Source organism: Lissotriton helveticus, chromosome 6 (genome assembly GCF_964261635.1).
Source record: "Lissotriton helveticus chromosome 6, aLisHel1.1, whole genome shotgun sequence".
In the NCBI taxonomy this organism is placed as follows: Eukaryota; Metazoa; Chordata; class Amphibia; order Caudata; family Salamandridae; genus Lissotriton; species Lissotriton helveticus.
In genome coordinates this window covers 617,269,603-617,292,045 of record NC_136067.1, presented here as the reverse complement: position 1 = coordinate 617,292,045, position 22,443 = coordinate 617,269,603, and the positions used below count along the sequence as shown (strand labels likewise).

The window sequence follows — 22,443 nt, the reverse complement described above, 5'->3', positions numbered from 1 at the left end:
TTAGACACCACCAGCCATATTATGATGGGCTCAAACAGATGCCTTTCCGCCACGGAAAGTCATGCGGTCTTCACTTCGGGGGCCCCCTGCGGGCCCCCATGGTGAAGGGGGGGTGGAGGGTGCACATGGGGGGGACCTGCGGTACCCCCCTGCATTTGCATACACAAAGCGGCAGGCACCGCGCGGTGCCTGCCGCTTTGTGTATGCAAATGCATACATGCATTTTTAGCATTGTGGCGGGCGGTGCTGAGAGCACCGCCCGCCACAATGTTAAAAATGCATGATGCGCCCGCCACTGTGGCGGGCGCATACTAATATGCAGTGCGGGACCGCCGCTCAGCTAGCGGGCGGTCCCGTTTTCTGCAAGGGTAGACACCGCCAGCAATATCATGATGTGCTCAAACAAATGCCTGTGGTCGCAATGCCGCCACCGAAAGGCATGCGGTCTTCACTTCGAGAGCCCCCTGCGGGCCCCCATGGTGAAGGCGGGGGGGTGTGGGGTGCACATGAGGGGTACCTGTGGTACCCCCCTGCATTTGCATACACAATGCGGCAGGCACCGCGCGGTGCCTGCCGCTTTGTGTATGCAAAAGCATACATGCATTTTTAGCATTTTTAGCATTGTGGCGGGCGGTGCTGAGAGCACCGCCCGCCACAATGTTAAAAATGTATGATGCACCCGCCACTGTGGCGGCCGCATCCTAATATGCAGTGCGGGACCGCCGCTCAGCTTGCGGGTGGTCCCGTTTTTCGCAAGGGTGGCGGGCGGGCAAAGTCCGCCCGCCATCCTAATGGGGGCCAAAATGTCTTAATAGTTTAGACAGTTGATCACAAAGGCATAATCTAAAAGATATTTAATATATGTCTAAGAAGGTGATTACGTCTTGTAGGGCAATTATGTATTGAAAATACTGAGGCCTGGCAATCCCAAATTGTAGTCTGAACGCAATTACTATTTTACTTGAGTGTACGCCATACACTCGTTACATTCACTTCAGAGGACGAGAGTTAGGCGTCAACATATTTTCAGCAACAAACTGCATCTGGAAATTGATCATGAGTTAGAGGTAAGATTGAGTGGCACTAAAGGAAGTATATATTTTGACGAAGAATGCAATGGCAACAAAATTATGAAAAATTCGAATTTAGTAAAAAAAAACTTTTGGATGATGAGCCAAAACTGTCTTCAATAGGCATAGTTCCTGATAGGTAAGACATGGACATGTGATAGTTTCCAGATATAAATGGCATTTTCCGTGTCTTCTACTCAAAGTTGTCTGTCACTTCTTCAATATATGAGTCTGACCAAAGTGGTTGAATACTTGATGGTGATTGTTGCTATCATGGCATTATTTTGAGCAGTGCATTACAATGATGTATGATCAGTGATTGCCCTGTGCAATAAATACCAAGGTTGCATCATAGGGCAACATTGTGTATAATGCACCACAATGCGCTCTGTCTGACAAATACGGTAGAAAGTATGATAGTATGTGAGTCCTGACGATAGGATGTGTATCCTGGTGATATCATGTGAAGGTCATGGCACTGCTGTGCGATTTGGCACTATCCTATGAATTGCATGTCAGTAGCCTAGCGGTCTAGAAATATATTTCATGGTATAAAACATGTGTGGGTACATGTTCATTCTGGGTGGCTTTGGAGTATATCTTGTGCAATGCAGCATCCTTCATGGCCTGCCAACATCCCCCATGATGCAGTCTATTTCTGTGTGGCATGGGACTAGTACCCACTGCGATGCCTGAAACTGCAATGACAATACTGTAGGGCATGGCACATCAGCACTGCACTACACTACTGTTTGCTGAAGCAATACCACGTGCAGTCAATAACTCAGCCCTGGCCTTTGCAATATCCTGTGCAACTCCCGTGAATATCAACACACGCTAGTACTGGTGGTACCACTTTATATGGAAATGATCCCGTTCCGTTCATGGCTCTGTTGTGCGCTCAGGCAATTTCCTCTGTTTATTGTTATGCGCTGCATGACCCGGCAATATCCTGTGCAGGGCTTTGACCTTCTACGTGTTGGTAACAGTACGTGCACTTCATGGCAATGCTCTATGCCGGGGAGATTTCTCGAGATATCTAAACGGAATTTAATTCGCAGGTTTGTACTTCATCAAAATCAGGATCGCACTGCTGGGTGTAGTTCCCGCGACTGTGGAAGTGTTGACAGCAGTAGTGAACTTACTGCTGACATGCTGGAGGGAATTGGTTAATTGTGGCACATGAAATTGACGCAAGAATAACACATGTTGCCTCCTGACTACATTTCTGAATTATGAGGAAATCTGCTTTGCTTTCTTATGTGTATGCAGTTCAGCAAGAGCTTGCTTGGCATAGTGATGTTTGCCCCATTCCACAGCTGGCACATTTAGAAATGTTCTTTGGGGCGTGCCAGTGAGCCCATTAAAGCAATTTATCTCTTCTCTTACAGCTGACCAAGCAGACCCATGCAAATTCATGGCGTGTGATGCATTTTCAGAGTGCATAATGAATTCATGGACAAAGGAGGCAGACTGCCTTTGCAAGCCTGGTTATGTAAGCATCGATGGACTGCCCTGTCAGAGTCTGTGCGAGCTTGAACCCAATCTATGTGTCAACGAAGGAAAATGTGAAATCGTTTCAGAAAAGGGGGCTGTCTGCAGGTAGGTGGATTTTCATTGGTAACATTGCTACTGTAAGCCGGTAAATAACTCTTGGGGCCCGGTTCTTAATAAAAAAAAATCTGAAATGTACTCCCATATATTTACTCCTGCAGTTGGAGTGAATTTCTGACTGTTGTGTAATTCACCTAGGCTGTCTGGAAAGCTGTAACATAAGCTATTTTCCTGTAGTAGGTCAGAAAATATGTTGGAATTCCAAGTTCTGTCCAAAGGAAGGTATTTTCGTATGTGTAAATGTAACTTGTTTACATTTAAGCATAGGAAAGAATTTGCAATATTACAATTGCACTGTATTTTTTTTCTTTAAGCGGGAAATATGTTGTTACTTATGGAAAACCTTTTCCTCTACTCCAGAACTAATTTTGGGGCCTATTCATTCCCATTTCATACCACAGGCAGAGATGCAGTACTGTCCGTTATGGGTATAAATCTCCGACTGTGTCCAGAAGGGAAACGTGCTTTACAAATTATTGTGAATGACTGAAAACTTCCACGTTTATGTTTTTTTCGCGCACTTTGAAACGAATCCCTGCCTTGCAATGGCAGCTCCCCTCCCCCTTTGCAGATTAGCTCACATGTATTGTACCCCAGTGGTGTAATGGTTAGTGCAATTAAATTAATTTATGAGTGTACATGTATTTTATGTGAGTACAAATAGGAAACTGCGGTCACCGATTAAGTCATTTGCGCACATAAGTCCGTCCGTGGTGGGCAAATGGCTTTGCGTCTCAGAGTGAATGTGAGTAAATACATTTTGAGGTAGCCGCACACCACAGAAGTACATCGTCACAAAAGTTTGGCCACGTGGATCTCCAAATCTCTCGGAAGAATGCAGTCGTCACGCAGACGCTATTTTTACAGTACAGCATTAGAACAAGTTTTGGTTTCTATATACTGACCATGGGTTATTTGTGATTATAAAGAAAACCTGTTTTTGAGAGCTAGAACACCATTTCTGGTATTGGTTTTGTTTCCAGGGAAATATTAGAATAACGCTCTTGCCTGTTAAGGAAAAACACCCTGCATGTTACAGATGGAGCCTTTTGCAATGGAGCTCATCCTTGCAACGCGTAGGATTTCTGTCAGTTACCTTGGCTCATTAAAATGTAAAACATGAGTTTTTGTTTGCTGATTTCTTTTATTTTGAATCACGTTGTTTCAAAAGTGCACGTAATTGAAAGTGATATTGTTCAAGCTAACGCCGTTTCAGATCACTTGCAAAGGAGTGTAAATGGAAGGCCCGATTGGCTTCGAGGAAGAGATCTAGGTTTCTGGACCTTGAATCTCTGGACTACAGATGTTTTTAAAACAGGGATAACATTCTGTGCAAACACTTGCTTCTGGTGGTCTAAGATTGGTTCTCATAGAAGGTTAGCCTCAGTCCAAGTTCACTAAACTCATAAAGGATGTTCTTTGAACCCTGTGAAATTCATTTGCCCATTATTGTTCACTTCATATATCTTAACTCGATAACCAGAATAAATGTTATCTCTATGACTGGAAAGCTATTTAGAAGACTGTAATCGGCTAGCAGATTGGTGGCCAGTTCCAGGTAGGATGAAGACCCATATTAAAGACAAAGTGGTAAACCTTGAATGATGAAGAGCTTGGGGAAGTGGCAGCGCTTCTGGATCTGTGGGGTCCTGTGGCACCGTGGACAATGGGCCACAAGTTGTATGTGCTACATGTCCGTGCAATGGCGCGAGCATGGTCATTTTTGAGCACTAAAGAGAGCTACATACTGAGGTTTCCTGTGTTGATAAATAGAAATAATATATCCTGTGAGTTGCCACAGAGCTGAGCACTCTTCCACCTACGGCACAGTTTACAATAGCTATACATGCTCCCTCAGACTCCTCAGTGACTATAGCCTGTGGTGGCAGCACCAGAGCAGCCTCCAGCAGGCACACTCATCACTAGGCATGGGGTATGTTTAGGGAACTGGTGCCGTAGGCCTTAGCGAGAGACGATGAGCAACTCAGGACTGGGCACTCCTTCAAGGTTAATGATAGAGGTCATCAGCTGCACTGGTCCTTCTTCCTTTTTCCAAGGCTCCTTTGCAGTTCATTTTTCCTGTGGAAGAGTTTATTAAGGGAGAAAAAGAAGTCTGCCATTGATGGGAATCCCACCCAGTCTAAAGATGCCACATCCCTCTGTAACTGACAGAAACTGATCAACCCATTCACAGGATGCTAGGAAAGGCCCAAGATCCAAGGTGACGAAACTTCCAAGCGTATGGCAAATATCAGCTCCAACTTCCGGGAATGAGGGAAAACCTGCAGAACAGTAGACTGACAGCTGGTTGTGATCTATCCTTCATCATGGCTGACATAAGGATTTAAGCCCCTTCTGATCATGTCCCAGTTATGATCATCATGGAGAATCTTTTTAAGCCGTCAGCAGCTGTGCGGCAGTCAAGACAGAATGAAATTGAGGCTCTGGTGCCTGACTTGGGAAGGTCTGTTCAGAAAGCAGTAATGCATTGCCTAACTCAAACCGTGCATGAATCGGTCTCATTGAGTCCAGTCTTTGATGCAAAATTAAAGGGGCATAGTGCACGTGCTACACCATTTCTTAAAGCTGCCAAACATAGGCATGACGACTTCACAAGCCACACTGCCCTAGATAAACATCACATGGCCACAAACACAAAGAAAATGTAGAAGAAACCCAGGACAGATTAGACTTGGACAATACCTTTAATAATGTTGCAATAAATCGGAATTCATGGGTTTATGTATTTTGCGTACTTTATATTTTTGCCTGATAACTCATTTTCATATCATTTTCACCCATGGGAGACCAGTTTGAGTGGAATATACCTCCCAAAAACTGTGAAATGTATGTGCAGGACTGTGGCCTGTCCTGCGAAAACAACATTCCTTGCTACATAACAAACTGCAATGAGAAGGCATCTTACAAGACTTTAGCACACGAGGACATAATCACGTACAATTTTCACAAAGGCAACCGCCCAAATGTATTTCAAGTAATATTATCAATAATTATTTGTTGTGCATTGACACGTCTGATGCTTTCACCCAGTCCCAATTTAAAGTGCATGGTGCAGGGGCGTAACACAGGCCCACGCATCCCACGCATCCCCCGCATGGTGATTTAATATGCAACAACTAAACCGTTCCTTATGACAATCATTTAATATGTGTCCTTTATGAACCCTTAATATAATAACACATACCAAAAACTCTTGCAAATAATAACTTTGACATTGAAGGTTAGCAATCGCAAGTGGTCCTTATAAAGCCAGCCCATTAGCTGTCAACACAATATGCTTTCTAGCGAATCGTAACTGGTCCCTTACAGCTTTGAACAACATCAAAATGCTTGAGGTTAGGGAACGGGGATGACCATGGACAAAATATTATTCTCGTCGATAGCTTTGGGTGGGAAAACATAGAATTGGTTACTGGGGAATATACATTTCATAAATGCAAAAACATGTACAGAGAGGGTGGGAAAGGATTTAAATCTCCTGGTTTGCTACAATGGACTGAGTTAAAATGAATTTTAAGCCTACACTCTTATATGTAGGTCAGAACCAGCCAATTTAGATCCCAGTTGTTTAGTCTGGGACTACCGGCCACCCCCTCCCTGTCCTGTGCACCACCACATCAACCTTTACAGTAATTAAACATGCGAGGAGTTTTCTTTGGAAGGCAGGGTGTCTCACGACCCTCTGGCCGTATTTATTAAAATATGAAAACAAATAAAAACTTTTGAAATAAAACATTATTTACACAAGCATTGATATGCAAAATTCTGACATTAGATTTACAGTAATGTAGACAGGTATGAAATGTCTAACCTTAACAGATGTCTAATACAGCGTGTTTCCTAACCGAATCTAACATCCTACGTATGAATTTTGCATTCTAACATTTTTGGGCCTACGGCAAGGTCGCTAACCAGTGTCAGATCCTTATTATCCAGCTACGCCCTCACGTATGAGTGCGCATGCGCGACAGGGCCCGGTTACCGGGAGAGTACGTCCCTCTCCTGGTTACACCGTACGCTCCGTGAACTCCATTAAACCAAAAAGGAGGACCCTTTCACTCTGCGCCATTTGATGACGTCATAGTGTACGCGCGGGGTGGCTAACAGCCCAAGGAAAGCGTGACTCCCTCCCCCGCACCCTTCAAACCAAGCGGATATCCTTCCCCTGAAGTTCTAGGAGAGACCATTGGCCCCTCCCCCTGGGCGACCCCATTCGAGAATGGTGACGCCACCTAAGGACCTTAAATTGCTGCTCACCGATCATGACCTTACCGCCACAGGCCAGCATAGTTGACTGACTATCTGGCCCCCCCAACACAACTCCTACTCTGAAAGGTCATACCTACCTCCCGAAACCCTCTAACCATGCTAAAATATTCTTTGTTAGTAACTTATTGCCTGCCTCAGTCAAGTGGACCCCATCCTGCAAGTAAAATTGGTCCCCCCAGATGCACCCATGTGGAATAGTCTGCAGTTGAGGTGTTCGGAACAATTTCTCTACCTTGTTGTTGATCCTCTTTACCGAGTGATTCAACGCCCTAACAGAATCCCCCCCCCCTCCACTGCAGCCTCGGTATCATCTGCAACCACACATGATGTAACCCGGACACAGCTTCGCCAGCCAACCTGCTACTGCGATAATCTCTTCCCACAGGACCCTCCTGCCCAGTTTTACCAAGTCGTTCCCACCCAGGTGTAGCATAACCACTGAGGGCGGCGGGGTGTGTTTGTCCAGTAATTCTGAAAAGAACCCCCCTAAGCTGATTAAGGCAGAGCCCCCCCACCATGAAAGGAGACCCTGAAACCCCTCTGCTCCGCCCTCCGTCTACATTCGCCTGAAAGAAAAAACTGGTTTAGCACGTTTAACATATGAATGACCAACAACCCAAACTACATGTGTCCTCTTTCTGTCTTCTTGTGTTCACCGTGCTGTTGAAGGATGCTGTTGACCCCGTATCAGTTCCCACCCAGCGTCACAGGCTCGAGAAACTAAAACATAAACAGAACAACAAGGCAGGTGTCAGGGTGATTTAGTTGTACCCTACAACATGTGCAGCCGCACATAATGTTTATAGCAGTTGGAAGACCATCTCCCAATCCTTATCACACTGTTGGCATGCAACCCTCTGGCTGTTGCTACAGTGGGCGCTCCTATTCTGAATGAGTGTGTGCCAAAATCCCTGGGATTTAAACCCGCCTTGCCTTGCTGATTGCCATTGCCAGAACTCTTTTGAACTGAAACCTGGTCAATGGGCTGCCGTCTGCGTGAATCAACAATGATCCTACTGCAGCGCTTGCTCGTTGTCTGATGAATGCTTCTACATGAGACACCGGGCAGCACGGGTTATTCCGTGCCCGGTGTATTACCAGGCTATCCCCCCGGGCCTCCTGATCAGTTTTTGATTTCCTTATGGCTACACACATTGTCTCGCCCCTTATCTTTGTGTCGTCGAGCTGGAGACCACCTAACGTGTCTAATTTGTTGTTACCCACCAGTTCGCTTACCCTTAATGCCCCATAAAAAGCCAATGAAAATGCGGCTTTAAATAGGAGTACCTCCCCATGGGAGCTACAAGTGTCAGACAAGGCATCCAATAATGTTGCCAGCCGCTCCGAACCTATTGGTTGTCTGCAGTCAGTGGTACCCGCTTGTAGGCGCCGCCACCTCCTTAATGCCTTCCGCACAATGAAACTATTTGTGGGATCCCTGGCACCCTTTAGTTGCACAAAGAAAGAGACAGACGCCTTGTGTCTGCTAGCTGTCGCCGCTGAGCGCCCCTCTTTGTGCAATGTGTCCATGTACCAGGTAAAATTGACCTCTTGGTCCCATTTTTTCTCCCAGTCCCGCCCCAAAAACAGCAATAAGACAAACGCCCCTTCGATTGCCGCCATGGTCCTGGGCGCTAAGCTGGCTGCCACGAGGTCCTGTAAATTGGGGCACCAATTTGCAACAGTGTTGTTGGGAAGTGTGCCGGTGTAGACTCTGCAGTTGGTAGATGTTCCCTGAATACATGCATCATAAAGCGAGAGAGTGCTTCAGCTGCGTTATTCAAAACTCCGGGGACGTGTTTGGCCCTAAACTGCACATTCAATTTCAAACATCTCAACACAATCTCCTTCATGAGGCGGAGTATAAACTTACACCGGGCAGCCTGTTGATTGATACATTCAACCACGGTCATGTTGTCTGACCAGAAGATCACAGATTGATTGCGCAGGTTGTCAGGCCAGACCATTAACGCAACCCATATCGGAAATAGTTCCAAAAATCCGATATTTGCTGTCAAACTGGCCTCTTCCCACCAATCCGGCCACCGTTGCGCCACCCACTTGTTTCCAAGTATGGCACCAAATCCCACACTGCCTGCAGCGTCGGTCCAAAGACCCAACTCCGCCGAGGACGTGGGGGGGCCGCACCACACTACTCTGCCGTTGAAATCCTCCAGAAATGCCATCCAGATCCGCATGTCCTGGCGAACCTCCACTGACAATCTAGTGCGATGGTGCCTTTCCCGCAGGCCCTTCAAGGCCTGCGCGATTGAGCGGGAAAAAGGGCGTGCCATAGGTATCACTCTCAGTGCGAAACTCAACTGCCCTACTACCTGCTGTAATTGTTGTAGCGTCACTTTCTCCTTAGCCAAACATTGTTGGAGGGCTGTTCTAAATCTAGTGATCTTTTCCATGGGCAACCTGAAACAACCCTCTACTGAGTCCAGTTCAATGACTAAAAATTCCGAGCATGTTGCTGGCCCCACCGTTTTTCCAGGTGCCAGCGGGACGCCAAAAGTCCCTATGAGCACGCAAAATTCTTGCAATGCCCACGCACACTCCTGTGAACCCGCTGCGCCAAGAAAAAGAAAGTCATCCAGATAGTGCATAACCTGATGGTGCCCGGTTGCTTGCCTCCAAGCCCATTCGAGGAAAGAACTGAATATCTCAAAGTACGCACATGAAACAGAACAACCCATGGGCATGGGCTTATCCATGTAGAATTTGCCTCGGAAGGAAAAACCTAGCAAGTGTTGATCTAGGGGGTGTACTGGCAGCAGCCGAAAAGCGGATTCGATATCCGATTTAGCCATCAATGCTCCCGGCCCAAGTGACCTCAACATATCCACTGCTTTGTCAAAATAGGCATACTTCACACTACAAATGCCTTCATCAATAGCATCATTTAATGATGTGCCCCTAGGTGCTGAGAGGTTGTGGATGAGTCTGTATTCTCCCTTCTCTTTCTTTGGGACTACCCGAGGGGGGAGCAAACAAAATTAGGAACCGGGATTTCGTGAAAGGGGCCCGCTATCCTACCAAGGATTTTTGTAGCCACCAAAACTGGGTTGTGCATCACAGATAGTTGATTCCTACAGTCAGGCGTCCCGGTATATCCCACCACTGGGCTCCGGAAGCCCTGAGAGAAACCTTCTAGCAGCAGTCATGCAGCAGCATGGTCTGGCTACCTGTTCAGCGACCCTCAAACCTATCCCCCTATTCCTGTTTCCTTCTTCCCCTGTTTCCAGAGTTGTTACCTTTTGAGCGGCATGCTGTTTCTGGGTAGGAAGAGTGGCCGCATATGTAACATGCGTGTTTGAACTTACAAGTGCCCGCTGCCGTGGTGCATGTATGTCTGTTAAAAGTCCCAACACACACCTTTGCGGTCCCCACAACCTCTGGCCCTCCCGACCGTGTCACCCCCCTGCGCTGGCCGAAAGGGCTGCTGGGGTTTGGAGGGATAAGCTTTGCCCCAGCTTGTGCCTGCATCCGCTGTCTGCCCGCCTGAAAACTGACCGTGCCAAGAAATGGAATCAACCTTATCCCAGGATAATGAGTGGTCGAACTCTTTAGCTTTCCTGAAGGCTATGTCAAACTCCTTCCACCCATCTCCCCCATGTTTGTCACTGAACATTGTAATTCTACTCTGGTAACAAGCCATCTCTGCCTGCAAGTTGGGGGAACGTTCAGCCGTGATTGCCATAAGGCTCTGAACCAATTAATTAGTGTCTCTTCCACCCTGAACTAAATCAATTGTGCCCGCCATCCGCTAGGCAACATCCATTCCTTCTTTGACTTGGCATACTCCATCTCCCTGTTATCAACCAGCAATGAAAATATATTAACATATTTATTCGCCCAAATCAACTCCTACACCCTTGTGAAACATGCTGGGCTAGGCTTTCCCCCCTGGAGGGTATCGTCCCTTCCCCCTGCAACGGCAAAGCTACCTCCTTACCATTTTCTGCAACTCGCGTTGGTTCAACTCTCTTGTCTGTGCCTGCAATGCTGCCTGTACCTATTTGAGGAGAAACCGGTATGTTTGGCACACTACCGCCACTTCTGGTCACCAAGATTGTTTCGACCATTTTTTGTGCTTCTGCGGAGGGATCGCCCGAGGAAGGTAATACCCCCCCAATTCCCAGCCAGGGGAGTACTGCCGCTATCTGTGCCGCCAGCTCAGGGGGCACCTGCCCTACCGGGTTTCCTACTGGTACCTCTGTAATCACCGCCGGGACCGCCGTTGGCGTTAAATTAGTGGGTGTCAGCGGTGTGGCCGGATCCGTTGCCTCAGGCACATTTGCCGGGGTTCGCGGAATAAGCATGGGTGCTGCGGGAAGGGTGGGTACGCTGTTGGGGGCTGACACAGGGGACAGCCCCCACCCGTGTCTTGGGGGCCAGACCATAACTCCGCTTGGCTCTGCCCCTTTTGGGCCCCGCATCCAGTTCCCCCCTGGGTTGAGGGGGCACTATTACTCGTTTGGGTCTCCCCGATGACCCTGCTTTACTATCTAACCTCTGATTTATCTCCGCAACATTCTTCCCCAACTGATCAACCAACCCCAATTTCCTGTCCATAGCTGACATTCTGCGCCTCATGCCCTGAAACATGAGCTCCATGTGGGAGCACTTAGCGCCACGTACACTAGACACTACTTTCTTTCGCTTGGCCAACAACCTACACTGAAAACAAAAATCACACCTATGGGCACGTGTGCCATGTACCTGTATCCAAGTAAGAGGCTCTCAGGCTGGCCGTAAGCACCACGCAACTGTGACCGCAACACACCAGCTAGCCTGGGTGCTTGGGCGAGCGCACTCTAGCCCGACGGCCCAACAGAAGCAGCGTAATGCAGGCCTGCCCGAGTCCTCGTATCACGATGTCCCCCGTGTCCTTCTCCAGCAGCTCCGTCAGCAGTGCCCCCTGAAATGCAGGCTTATTGCCGTGAGCGGAGCGCGTGTCCGCTGAGTGCCGATTGTCCAAACCAAACGGGTGAAAATATTTATCAATGCCGCGCTGGGGCCGTCGAAATGGGCCGCTCTCCGTCGTCAGCAACACGGAATGAAACGCCAACCTGTAAAAAGAAAGCAAACAAATTATTCAGCCCCTCGCTGAGGGACACGTAGCGGGCATGGAGAGTGCGGGTGCAAGAGGGCACCTCCCGCGCTCTCCAGGCCTTTTATTCCCTATCCAACTTTGGGGGCCGACCAGGTCATGCTGACCCGCCTCCCCATGGGCCCTCCCCTTGACCCGAAAGCACTTTTACCGCTTCCGGGTCAACGGTGAGCTTGCACCTATCGGTGGTGAGGCGCCCCCGGCCGTGTCATCAGGACGCGACACCAAAGGGGGGGCACACCTCACCACCGAGGATACGGGGAGGGGGAAGCCGGGCCCAGCCATACGTGCGGTGGGGCCAACCGCCCCCCCCTTTCTTAAATGCTTGTTATTTTACAGTTAAATGTTAAATTCCTCATGGGCCAATAAAGATATGAGAATAGAGGGGTTCTCTATAGGCCTATTTGTAAGTAAGGTTTAAGATTTCCTAACTTGGCAAAATATGTATCAACAGTTCAGCTGAACCCAGCACTCTGTGTATCAATGACCCAAAATTGAAGCTTTTTTTCCTTCATAAGATCAAAACTCGAAACATAAACGAATGCGGCTTGCGCTGGCTCCCTCCCAACCTCTGCAAGAGTTTTGGTGATCTGTTGATGACAGATCAAATAACCCTGACCCACCTGACGATGACTGCTCGTAAAGAACAAATAACAACATTCTCTTCTATTATGACACCAATAATTGACATCCTAGATTTTACTCTGAGAGCCAAACAAAGTGTCCCACCGGTGGAATTATATCTCCCAGAATAAGATGGCTATTTGATTGGGAAACTTTACAAGGTCTGAGTTTTGCGAGAAGAGACTTTTCACTTAACTGGAAAAGACATGTTTCAACATATGAAAAGAAGGGGTAAGAGAACACAATACCATAGAAGGCATGCTCTCACAAAAAAGCAGTGTCACTTCTTTAAAAAGCCCTAGGACATGTCTTCCTATATATCAATATATGGCCAAATGGAAAATAAAGATTGAGAGAGCAGTTGTAATTATAAATTGTATTTATATTAACCCTGGGCGAAGAACTACGCTCCGTTCGAGGAGCTTGCGGAGTTTCGGCAGCTCCGCGTTCTGCGGAGAACGCGTAGCTGTCGATTACTCCGCGATCCGGTGCGTAGCGTAGTTCTCGCGCGCTGAATAACATTATCGCGTGCGCGGCAATGGCTTACCTTCGTTCTGCGTTCGTTTTTTCCTGGTCGCGTGTGCCACCATGTTTGGAAACACTCTCGCACAGTCCCGTAACTTAGCGCGCTAGCTATCTCGAGCATGCAGGCAGCGCCCCGAACACGCGCACCGCGCTCCCGAAGACGAAAAACGGCGCGCGAACGGGTCTAGCAAGCTACTACGCATGTCCGCGGAGCTACGTGTAGCTCGCGGAGTGCAAGTGCGTCTTCGCGTAGCGTTGCGGAGTGCGGCTACGCGAACTACGCCCAGGGTTAATTTATATAGCTCACAAGACCTCTAACGAGGCATTGAAGCGCTGTGCGGCAAGTAGAGCGCTCCTCTGGAACCCAAGATTAGAGGTTAATTCAGTACATTAGTAATTTGTTTCTTTTAACTGCGAAGGACACATGGATTCATATGTTGTTCAGAGCAGCATTATCTTTGATATGCTCCCAACATGAATAAAATGAGTGTAAAATATTGCTTTGATGACATCTAATAGTGACACAAATACACACATATACAATCTTTCCCTGCATGCAGACACCCTTGCACAATGGTGCAAGTGTGCCTGCATTGGCGCTAAGCTGCTAAGTTTAGCGCCAGTGCAGGGGGAATTGCAGGACTGCACCACATTCTTGTAAATATGGTGCAGCCCTGCGTTTCTGAAGTGGCGGAGTCCAGCGTTAAGCCAGTAAGACTAACGCCTCTCTCTGCTACTTCCATTGTACATATGCCCCATAAAGTGATTATGAGCCTCAAGTTTGCGCCTTTCCCTACCTAAATTGCAAGCAGTGGCGAAAATAAATCCCAGAATTGCCCATGTAAACCCCAGTGAATATTGCTTACATTTGATGTCTTCTATGTGGTGAAGGAATGAGGCTATCACATTAAACACTTCCTGATGTGTATGTACACACTAAGAACCAATTACTGCTTCCAAACCACGTAAAATTAAAGAAGCTAAAAATTATGAATTGCACAATGCACTCAGTGGATGTGCATCCTTTCTTTGTGGAAATCCCTTTCCCTTGCTCCTCTGTAAATATTGGATTGTTTGCCAACTAAATTCGCACTACAACCTTGTTAAGGAGTTGCTCTGTGTGTGCCTATACTGTAAAAAAAAATCTATATTCGTGTCTTGAGAAAAGCCAAATTATTTGCCGTCAGAAATTCCGGACTTTTTCCATGACTGAATAACACATATTTTTAACCTGACTGTGGATTGAGTCTCAGCTACAGGCATGTTTTGCTGGTCATTTGGAGACCTCTTATGACCAATACAATACACGTACTTAGAGTGAGCTTCCATCCAGTTCCTTCTCCTCATGATTGGATAATTGTGTTGTCTGTTTCACTTCCCTGATTACGATCCAATGGTTTTCCTCTATATTCTTTTGTTTGGCGGGCCTAGGAATTTTTTTGGCTCTGGGGGGGATATTTACAAGGACTTATCTCCGATTTATCCCCACCTTAACGCATCAAAAGTGGAGATAGATTTTACACCCCATTCACAAGCTGGTGCAAACAGCAGACAGTATTCCTGCGATAACTGCCCCAAAATGTATCTCCACGGTGGACACCACCAACAAACCCTAATGAGATGCCGAGTAGGCGTTCCCGTGCAAAAAAATACGATAAAACCACAACACCACTTTCACAACGAACTGCCAGATTCGCGATGCGAGTCAAAACCACTCGATAAGCCGCTGTAGCAGCAGTTATTTAACACCTGCCTCCAGTAGGCGACGGAGCCCCGCACACAGCCACACCCGAAGAACAAACAACGCTTGGTTTTGCCATTCACATGAGTCCAGGGCATTTTGTGCTCTTCCATTGTTCTCCTCTGCCATGCAACGGCCTTCACATGGTCCGAGGTGGTGTGCCATCTTTGCCTCTTTGTTGCCAATGACACGTTGGAGGTGAGGTACAGTTGGTGGTGGTGTTCTGGCTCCTCCGTGGCGATAGTCAGGTTTCCTGGCAACTGTAACCCGTCTTCCTCTTCCTCTTCTTATTGGCCTTCCACAGACCCTGTATTCCTGGGTGTTCCTCTGTGGGGATTGTGGGGTTCATGTTGTCCTCTACAGTCGGTCAGGGTGCATCCGTGGTACTCCGCAGTTGATGTAGTTTTTTTGTGGCATTTACCATATGCTGTTCCCTCATTAAGCGTGGATATTGCTGGCCTCTCGCTGGTTGTCACTGTTTTCTTATTGCGTTTGGGCACATCGCGTCTATTTACGCTTTGGGGTTTGTGTGTTTAGCTCCGTCGTGGTGGTTGTATCGCGGATATTTGCTGCGTTTTTATCAGACTATCGTATGGTACCACCGTGTTGTGAATTCCACATTGACACAGGGTTATTTTTCCGCGATAGGCTCGAATGTGTAAAGTTGCGTTAACATTTTTAGGAGATGTTTAGCACAAAATCTTGTGAATATACCCCACAGTGTTTTGACGGTATGCTGCACCCTTTCCTTCATGCAGTACATGGGATGGACTATTTTCTTTCCCTCTATACCTGCACCCCCTCCTCCCCAGACCCCTTCTTTAACTTTGAATCCTCCTCTCATTCCCCCATCTCACCACCACCCAGCGTCCTCTTGTCCCCAGCAGCTTTGCTCATTTTCACCACCTGCTACACTCTCTGCAGATGGCTATCTTGGAATATTTTTTTACTATTTGAGGAAAGCTGTTTGCACGTGTGCATGCAGACACAATGGGCATAATCTAATGGCTTTTGTTTTATTTAAAAATCCAATTCAAAGGCGGCAACCACGGATGTGTGCATATCCACAGAGATCATCTTTGGATTTGTTAAAATGAAACAAAATGCATTTTAAGATGTCTGTCTCGGATGGGTTCGCATCAACAGTTATCATCTTTTAGAACATTGTGTAATATTTTAACAAATGCCATACCAGGATGGATTCTGTGACTTTCCGGAATTAGAAAAGAGCATTGGCAAAACCAATAGGTTTCACAAGCAAGACGTACGCTTTGGCAAAGCTAGCTTATTTTGTAATAGGGATCATTAGTGACACATGCCAGGAAACTGGCTGTTGCTTGCCTTCAAGTTTGCTTGGAGATTAGGCCACTGAGGAGAAATGTATGCGAAAAACCACAGGATTATTATTTTGTCCTTGTTTACACCAGAGGTGAATTTAAAACAAAAAACTGCTTATGAAATCTAGAAAGGGAACTGACTGAGAGAAGATAAAGATAAAAATGGGACAGAATTACAGCCCTTGGAGATGATTCATGGAGAAGGGTTTGCGTCATATCAGCACAGTTTGAAACCTGGGAAAAGTCCAAAGTTGGGAGAATAGTACGAGGAGCCCTTATAAGTGTATACCATTCAAAGTACAAAAAAAATATTGTAACAATGTGCTTATATTGCTTATTCATTCAAGTTTGTATTTATTACTGTTGTTCCTTTAGTTGACCTATGCTCTCTCATGTTATTGCTTGGGTAACTCCTTGGTGATAGGACACTGGAGAGCCTTGAGAGTAAGTTGCACCTGACTACTGAGACCTGATGGTTGGGATCTTTATTCTCTGCAATAAACCTTTCTTCTTTTACTACAAACAACTCCTGTGCTTGAATTATATTGATTTTACACATATAGATTGGGGAAGGAAGCGTAACGCCCGGTGACAAATTCAAAGGAATTTGAAGATGCATTGCTGTTGAATAGGAAGCCAGTGTAAGATCTCAGATGATTGGAAATAGGAGAAGTGGACAGGCAGAATGAAGTTGTGTCTTACCTAGTAAGCACGAAAGGGCTAATTAGCATCCTCTAGGGTCCTGTGCACAGAGGGGGGACTCGGACTGGTGCAGAAGGGATGACAGGGGCACCTCTGCTAGATATTGGGCTAGAATAACCTTATGAGAAGTTGGCAACAGAGGCTGTATCTGTTGGGCAGGGCATGTATACCCGGCAACTGCTGAGTCACGAAAGCAAGGACAATGAAGGCATGGACTGGCCAGAGAATATCAGGTGACAGAAAGTGAACTCTTAGGAAGGGGGCACGGACAGAAAGAGATGCACGGGTCACAGGGAAAGTGGGAATTACGTGAGAGCTGCAAAATAAAGCAGACCCATGCCATATCTTCTTGTTGGTGCCTTATTCCCTGGGCTGGCTGAGATCTGTCAACTGGCGATGAATGATGTCATGACCTTGCATGTAATATACAAGTGGCAGTTGCAATCACCAATGGCAGTCAGGGGCAAGAAATACCTGAGCAGTAAGAAACCTCCCCATTCCCCTGGCTGGTCAGCCCCAAACAAAAAGCACGTTGTCTCACCCTCAAGGGGAGGAACGTGGGCCACAACCTATGCATGCCTCAGCTCCCTGAAACTGAAACAGGGCAGCACAATGAAGGAGGAGCATGAGCACCCTAATTATCTGTGTGTGGCCCATCAAGTTAGTGCCCCTGAAGCCCTTGAACAACCCAGGGCACCACAGCCGCCTCTGTGAGGCCTGGTGAGTGAGCGTCCCAACAGCCCCTATGCCCTGAAGCGGTAAGTTGAAGAGTAGAGGGGGGGGTAAAGAGAAAACAAAAAGATTTCCACAAAGAACATTAGAAAATGGCCCTATGGAAGCAAAGAGCTCTTCATACATGCCTTCAGTAACAAAAAGGGAGTAGACAAGCCCACATGCTCAGTTCTGTTTGTGGCCATTTTGGGTGCACATGCACATCGGTTGGGGGTAGCCACTTGCTTCATACATCCCTTCAGAAAGAAAGAGGAGTTTGCCATGCTCATCAAACTCATATGCAAAGTCCGCAGGTCAGCCAATTTAGGTTTACAGAGATACTTTTTGAGGAGGAAAGGATTTTTAAGCTGTCAAATACACTGGATACATTTGCCACACCTTGACAACCCAGAGGGAAACCATCCTGAGACAACACGCACGTCTTGGAGAGTGGAATGGGACAGAATACGTCAAACCTGACTTGAAAAGTAGGTTGCTGCCATGGAATATGCGCAGCCCAAAAAGAAAGTGTCCTAGCGTTAAGAAGCAAGAAGGACATGAGCAGGGAAAAGCAAGGTGCGACCATCAATTTCCCATCATTGTAATGCTCCTAGGGTGGACTATCCTGCCCACACAAAGGAAAATACCTTGCCATGGAACAGACACGCAAAGGATGTTGAAGGGGAAAATCTCTGCAGATCTGTCTAGTAAGCCAAGATCGACATGGGAAGACAGACCACCAAACTTTTAGAGGGAAGACAGCTGACACACCTAGTCATCAACGTTGATGAAAGGACAAAGAATGGCACTACATATGTGCTATCAAGACCAAATCCACAACACTACCCTCCACATCATCATCCAGAAGGTCAGTCATATCAACAGCATCTTATGTCAGCGATGATGAATAATACCTCTTAATAAGATCTGCCAAAAAGCTTGGAAATTAAATGGCCACAGTCATACTCCATATGCAAGACCACCACCAATTTATTCATTACAGACAGCGGTACTTAACATGCATGAAGATCATGTGGGCAGAAGAGAAACCACTGTGATGTAAAGAAAAATACACAACGACCCTCCAACATCAGGGAAGGAAGCAACCGCTGAAGTGTATGTCATAGAGAAACAGGTGTCAAAAATTAGCAACTCTTTTTCCTGGCAGATGCAAAGCAATTTGTATATATTGGTTAAGGAAACATCTGGCAAATTGTGCAAATTCTAAACATGTGCACTTGCTTTTTAACAGCATGTATAAGCCATATCCTTTCTGGTCTTTTATAATATGGTTATAATGGATTCTGGTAATCAGGCTATCAGTACCCCCTTAATATATTCTTCCAGATACATCTTACATAATGTAAGTATTATGTATCCTTATAGAATTCCTATGTCAGTCATTATCCTCTGGTAGTTTCCCTGATTCCAGTTCTTCTTTTGTTGAAATAGGGCCTGATTTATATTTTGATGGAGAGGAAAGTCGATTGCAATGGCAATGCAGTTTCCTCCCCATCAACAAAGTTGCCCAACCGCCTGATTTTGATGTGGGTGGACCTTATGTTTGGTCAATGCGGTGATTAATCTGTCACCACCATGGCCAAACTTCTCAAATGGACCAGCGGACTAAGGGCCATCTGAATAAATACTATATGTCCGCCTGCCCACCTAGGATAAGTGGACATATAGCAATTTTCTTACTATCCATCCCCACCAGGCAAACCCTGGCAGTGAGGGACAATGAAGAATTAATAACCCCCCTCCCCCTCGCCACGATTGATAACCCTCATGCGAGGGACCATTATCTTTTTTAATCTCAGTAGAAAATCCTGTTGCAGGATTTTCTTTTTACAGGATTTTCTTTTTGGAAATGAAAACAGAAAACCATTGTGTTGACAGAGCCCTGCACTAAACAAAGAAATGCATTAGTACGAACATCTACAACCGAGGTTCCTCCCAACTTCCAATGCTTTATAAATGACTCCCAGCTTGGCAGTCATTTATTATTATGGTGGGTGGTCTCTCCACCAGGGCGAAAGAGTAATTTACTCTTTCAGTCTCGCAGAGAAACGGGCTGCCTACTAGGAAATACATTGGCCCCATACCTATTTTATTGTGATGAACTTATCAAAATGTGTTTCTATTTCCAAAAGACGAAGAAATATGCTACACCCTAGCATAGTACTATCTCTGTTTTGCTCCTAATGCATGCTCTTGTTTTGTTGGTACATAGTAGTGCTTCAGTTGAGGTCACCAATCAGCTATTCTAGAGTAGTTGCAGTGCTCCCACAAGTCAAGTTAAGGATACCAACTTAATTTTTATGAATGAAATTCCTTTTACGTGTATATACTTTTTTTTAATATAATCAATTTTTATTGTTTTGGAGCATAAGAAACAAATCAGCAAGAGCATGGAGGACAATAGATAAATTACATTCATAAGAGCATAGCATCCCACAGTTTTAAACCCCATAAGATATACACAAGCATAGTAAGGAAGTGAGTTAATGCACACCTTACACAGTACCCAGCCACTTACCCCACACCCTACGGTATTTCTTGGGACATCCTCTTGCCACATAAAGGTCTTTTTCTTGGTTCGCGCACCAGTCTCCCCCCTTTCGCCACTTCCCAAGGTCGGGTGGGTCAGGACATATCCATGCTGCCACTATATCGCGCTTGGCTACAATCATGGCTGTATTAAAAAATATCTTTTCAATTCTGGACCCGTCCAGCCCATCCATGATCCCCAATAGTGAATGACGTGGGACATGGGAACCCCCCACCCCAGGAAGGCCGTCAGCTCCTCCTCAATGGCTCCAGGCGGGGCATGACCAGACCACATGGAAAAAATGACCAGACCACATGGAAAAAATCTGAGGGGACATGGCCGCACCTCGCTCAAGATGCGTCCGGCATAAGCCCGCTCGATGGAGACGCAGGGGAGTGAGGTAAGCAGCGTGTAGATAGGATCAGCCTAAGTTTGGCAGACGCGGTGATTGCCTTGGGTGCCATGAGGGTGTCACCCCAATCCACCTCATCTAGAGGGCCCACCCATTCTACCCATTGGTCCCTCAACTTGCCCAATGAGGTGGGAGTGTTGTTGACTAAAGTGCGATATATGCAGGAGAATATATACTTTATTAATCTGCTAATATTTTTTTAATTTCCTTTTGATTTTGTTGATAGACAGATTAGGGGAGGAGAGAGATGCACAGGGAGTATGGGCTTTCTTGTTGGTATATGATCTTTGGGCAGAACCACCTCTGTCTGGAATTAAAGGGGCAGGATATATGGCATAACAGAACCAATAGACATGTGGCCTTGAGAGTGAAATTTACACGGCAAAAACGCTGGCTCTCTTGTGAAGAATTTGGTTCACTTCTGTTATTTTTGGTGGTAGGGTCGGTAGCTATAGTCTAAAGTTCAAGGCTATGTCCATGCATGATACTGTCCTTGTCGTCATAGAGCATTACATCCCAGCATACAGTGAACATGCTTAATGTGATGGCAGCCACCTCTAGCATCATTCAGTTCTAGACTTTATAGTGATAATTATTGTTACTGTGGTTATTATAAAGGTGGCAGTTCATGTGAGAATGTCAGCATCCTCACAGGTGGCATGATAGTGCCCTTCCTTACTGAATGGTGGTAATTCTCGGCATACTGTGACGACACATGGCATGATGGCACTGAGCACGGACCACTGGCATGGCTTAATGATGATAGTTCTTAGGATATTGTGAACATCAGTAATAGTGGCATGATGGTGCCCACCCCAGTCAGAATATTTCCCTAAAGGCAATCATTTTCAGCATAATATGGGCCTCTGTGGAATGATGATACCCACTTGATACTGCTACTTGACATGGCTAAATGGTGATAATCCTTGGCAAACTTTCACCAATCTAGATATGATGATGATCACCTGATATAATATCATAACCAAATGTGTTATAACAATGTGGTAGCAACGATTAGTATGCTGTAGTCATAAATGTGCAAGTACTACTAGCTGCATGCATGGAACCCAGGTTAAAAGTAGAGGAGTAGGGCCTCCTGCATCTTAGACTGTTGATGGCAAGTGGCACTCCTAGGCACTCTACCGTGTGCCATTCATCCATTTATCCATTAAATCATGAACATACTCATGTATTCATCAATTGCTACACACTCATCCAATCATGCACTCTCTCACTTGTCCACTAACCATGTACTAAATCGCTCACTCATCCATCCCTTCTTCCAACTATTGAATCATTCTTGCACTCACCCATTCACCAGTCCACACAACCAAACAAACACAATGGCAGTGAGCCATCATAGTAGGAGCTGTAGCCTTCAGGTGAGCTAGGGTATTCATTTAAAGACACAGAGGACTGGTGTATGGGCCTGAAGTAAGGTGAGGAGAATATAGAGAGCCTGGCCTTGTGGAACATAGTGTAGAGCATTGGGACTAGTGGATCCTCCTTATCTCTTTTTTTTAATCTCCCATCCTCTTTTTTCCCCCCTCCCTCCTTTGGTCTTCTGCATGTGATGTTTCTTCTTTCATCGAAAGCAGATGGGGATGTCCATCTAGTTCCTGGTTGCACAAATATTGGCAGTGGAGTGCTGCTATGCAACACGTCGAGTACAAGGACTTAAGCGACATGGGGCAATGAGATTTAAACATTTCTCACTGGGTAGTGCTCTGAAAGTAAGCAGTGGGATATA

The 22,443-nt window shown here is 46.3% G+C and overlaps 1 protein-coding gene across 1 annotated transcript in view; it reads left to right on the top strand.

The window, feature by feature from the left end:
• Positions 1 to 22,443, top strand: part of IMPG1 (interphotoreceptor matrix proteoglycan 1) — a 1,759,499-nt gene that overhangs the window by 1,684,691 nt on the left and 52,365 nt on the right. Inside the window, exon 15 of the mRNA XM_078648092.1 lies at positions 2,462 to 2,672. Within this exon, the coding sequence (XP_078504218.1) occupies positions 2,462 to 2,672 (211 nt within the window). The remainder of the gene's footprint in view (positions 1 to 2,461; positions 2,673 to 22,443) is intronic.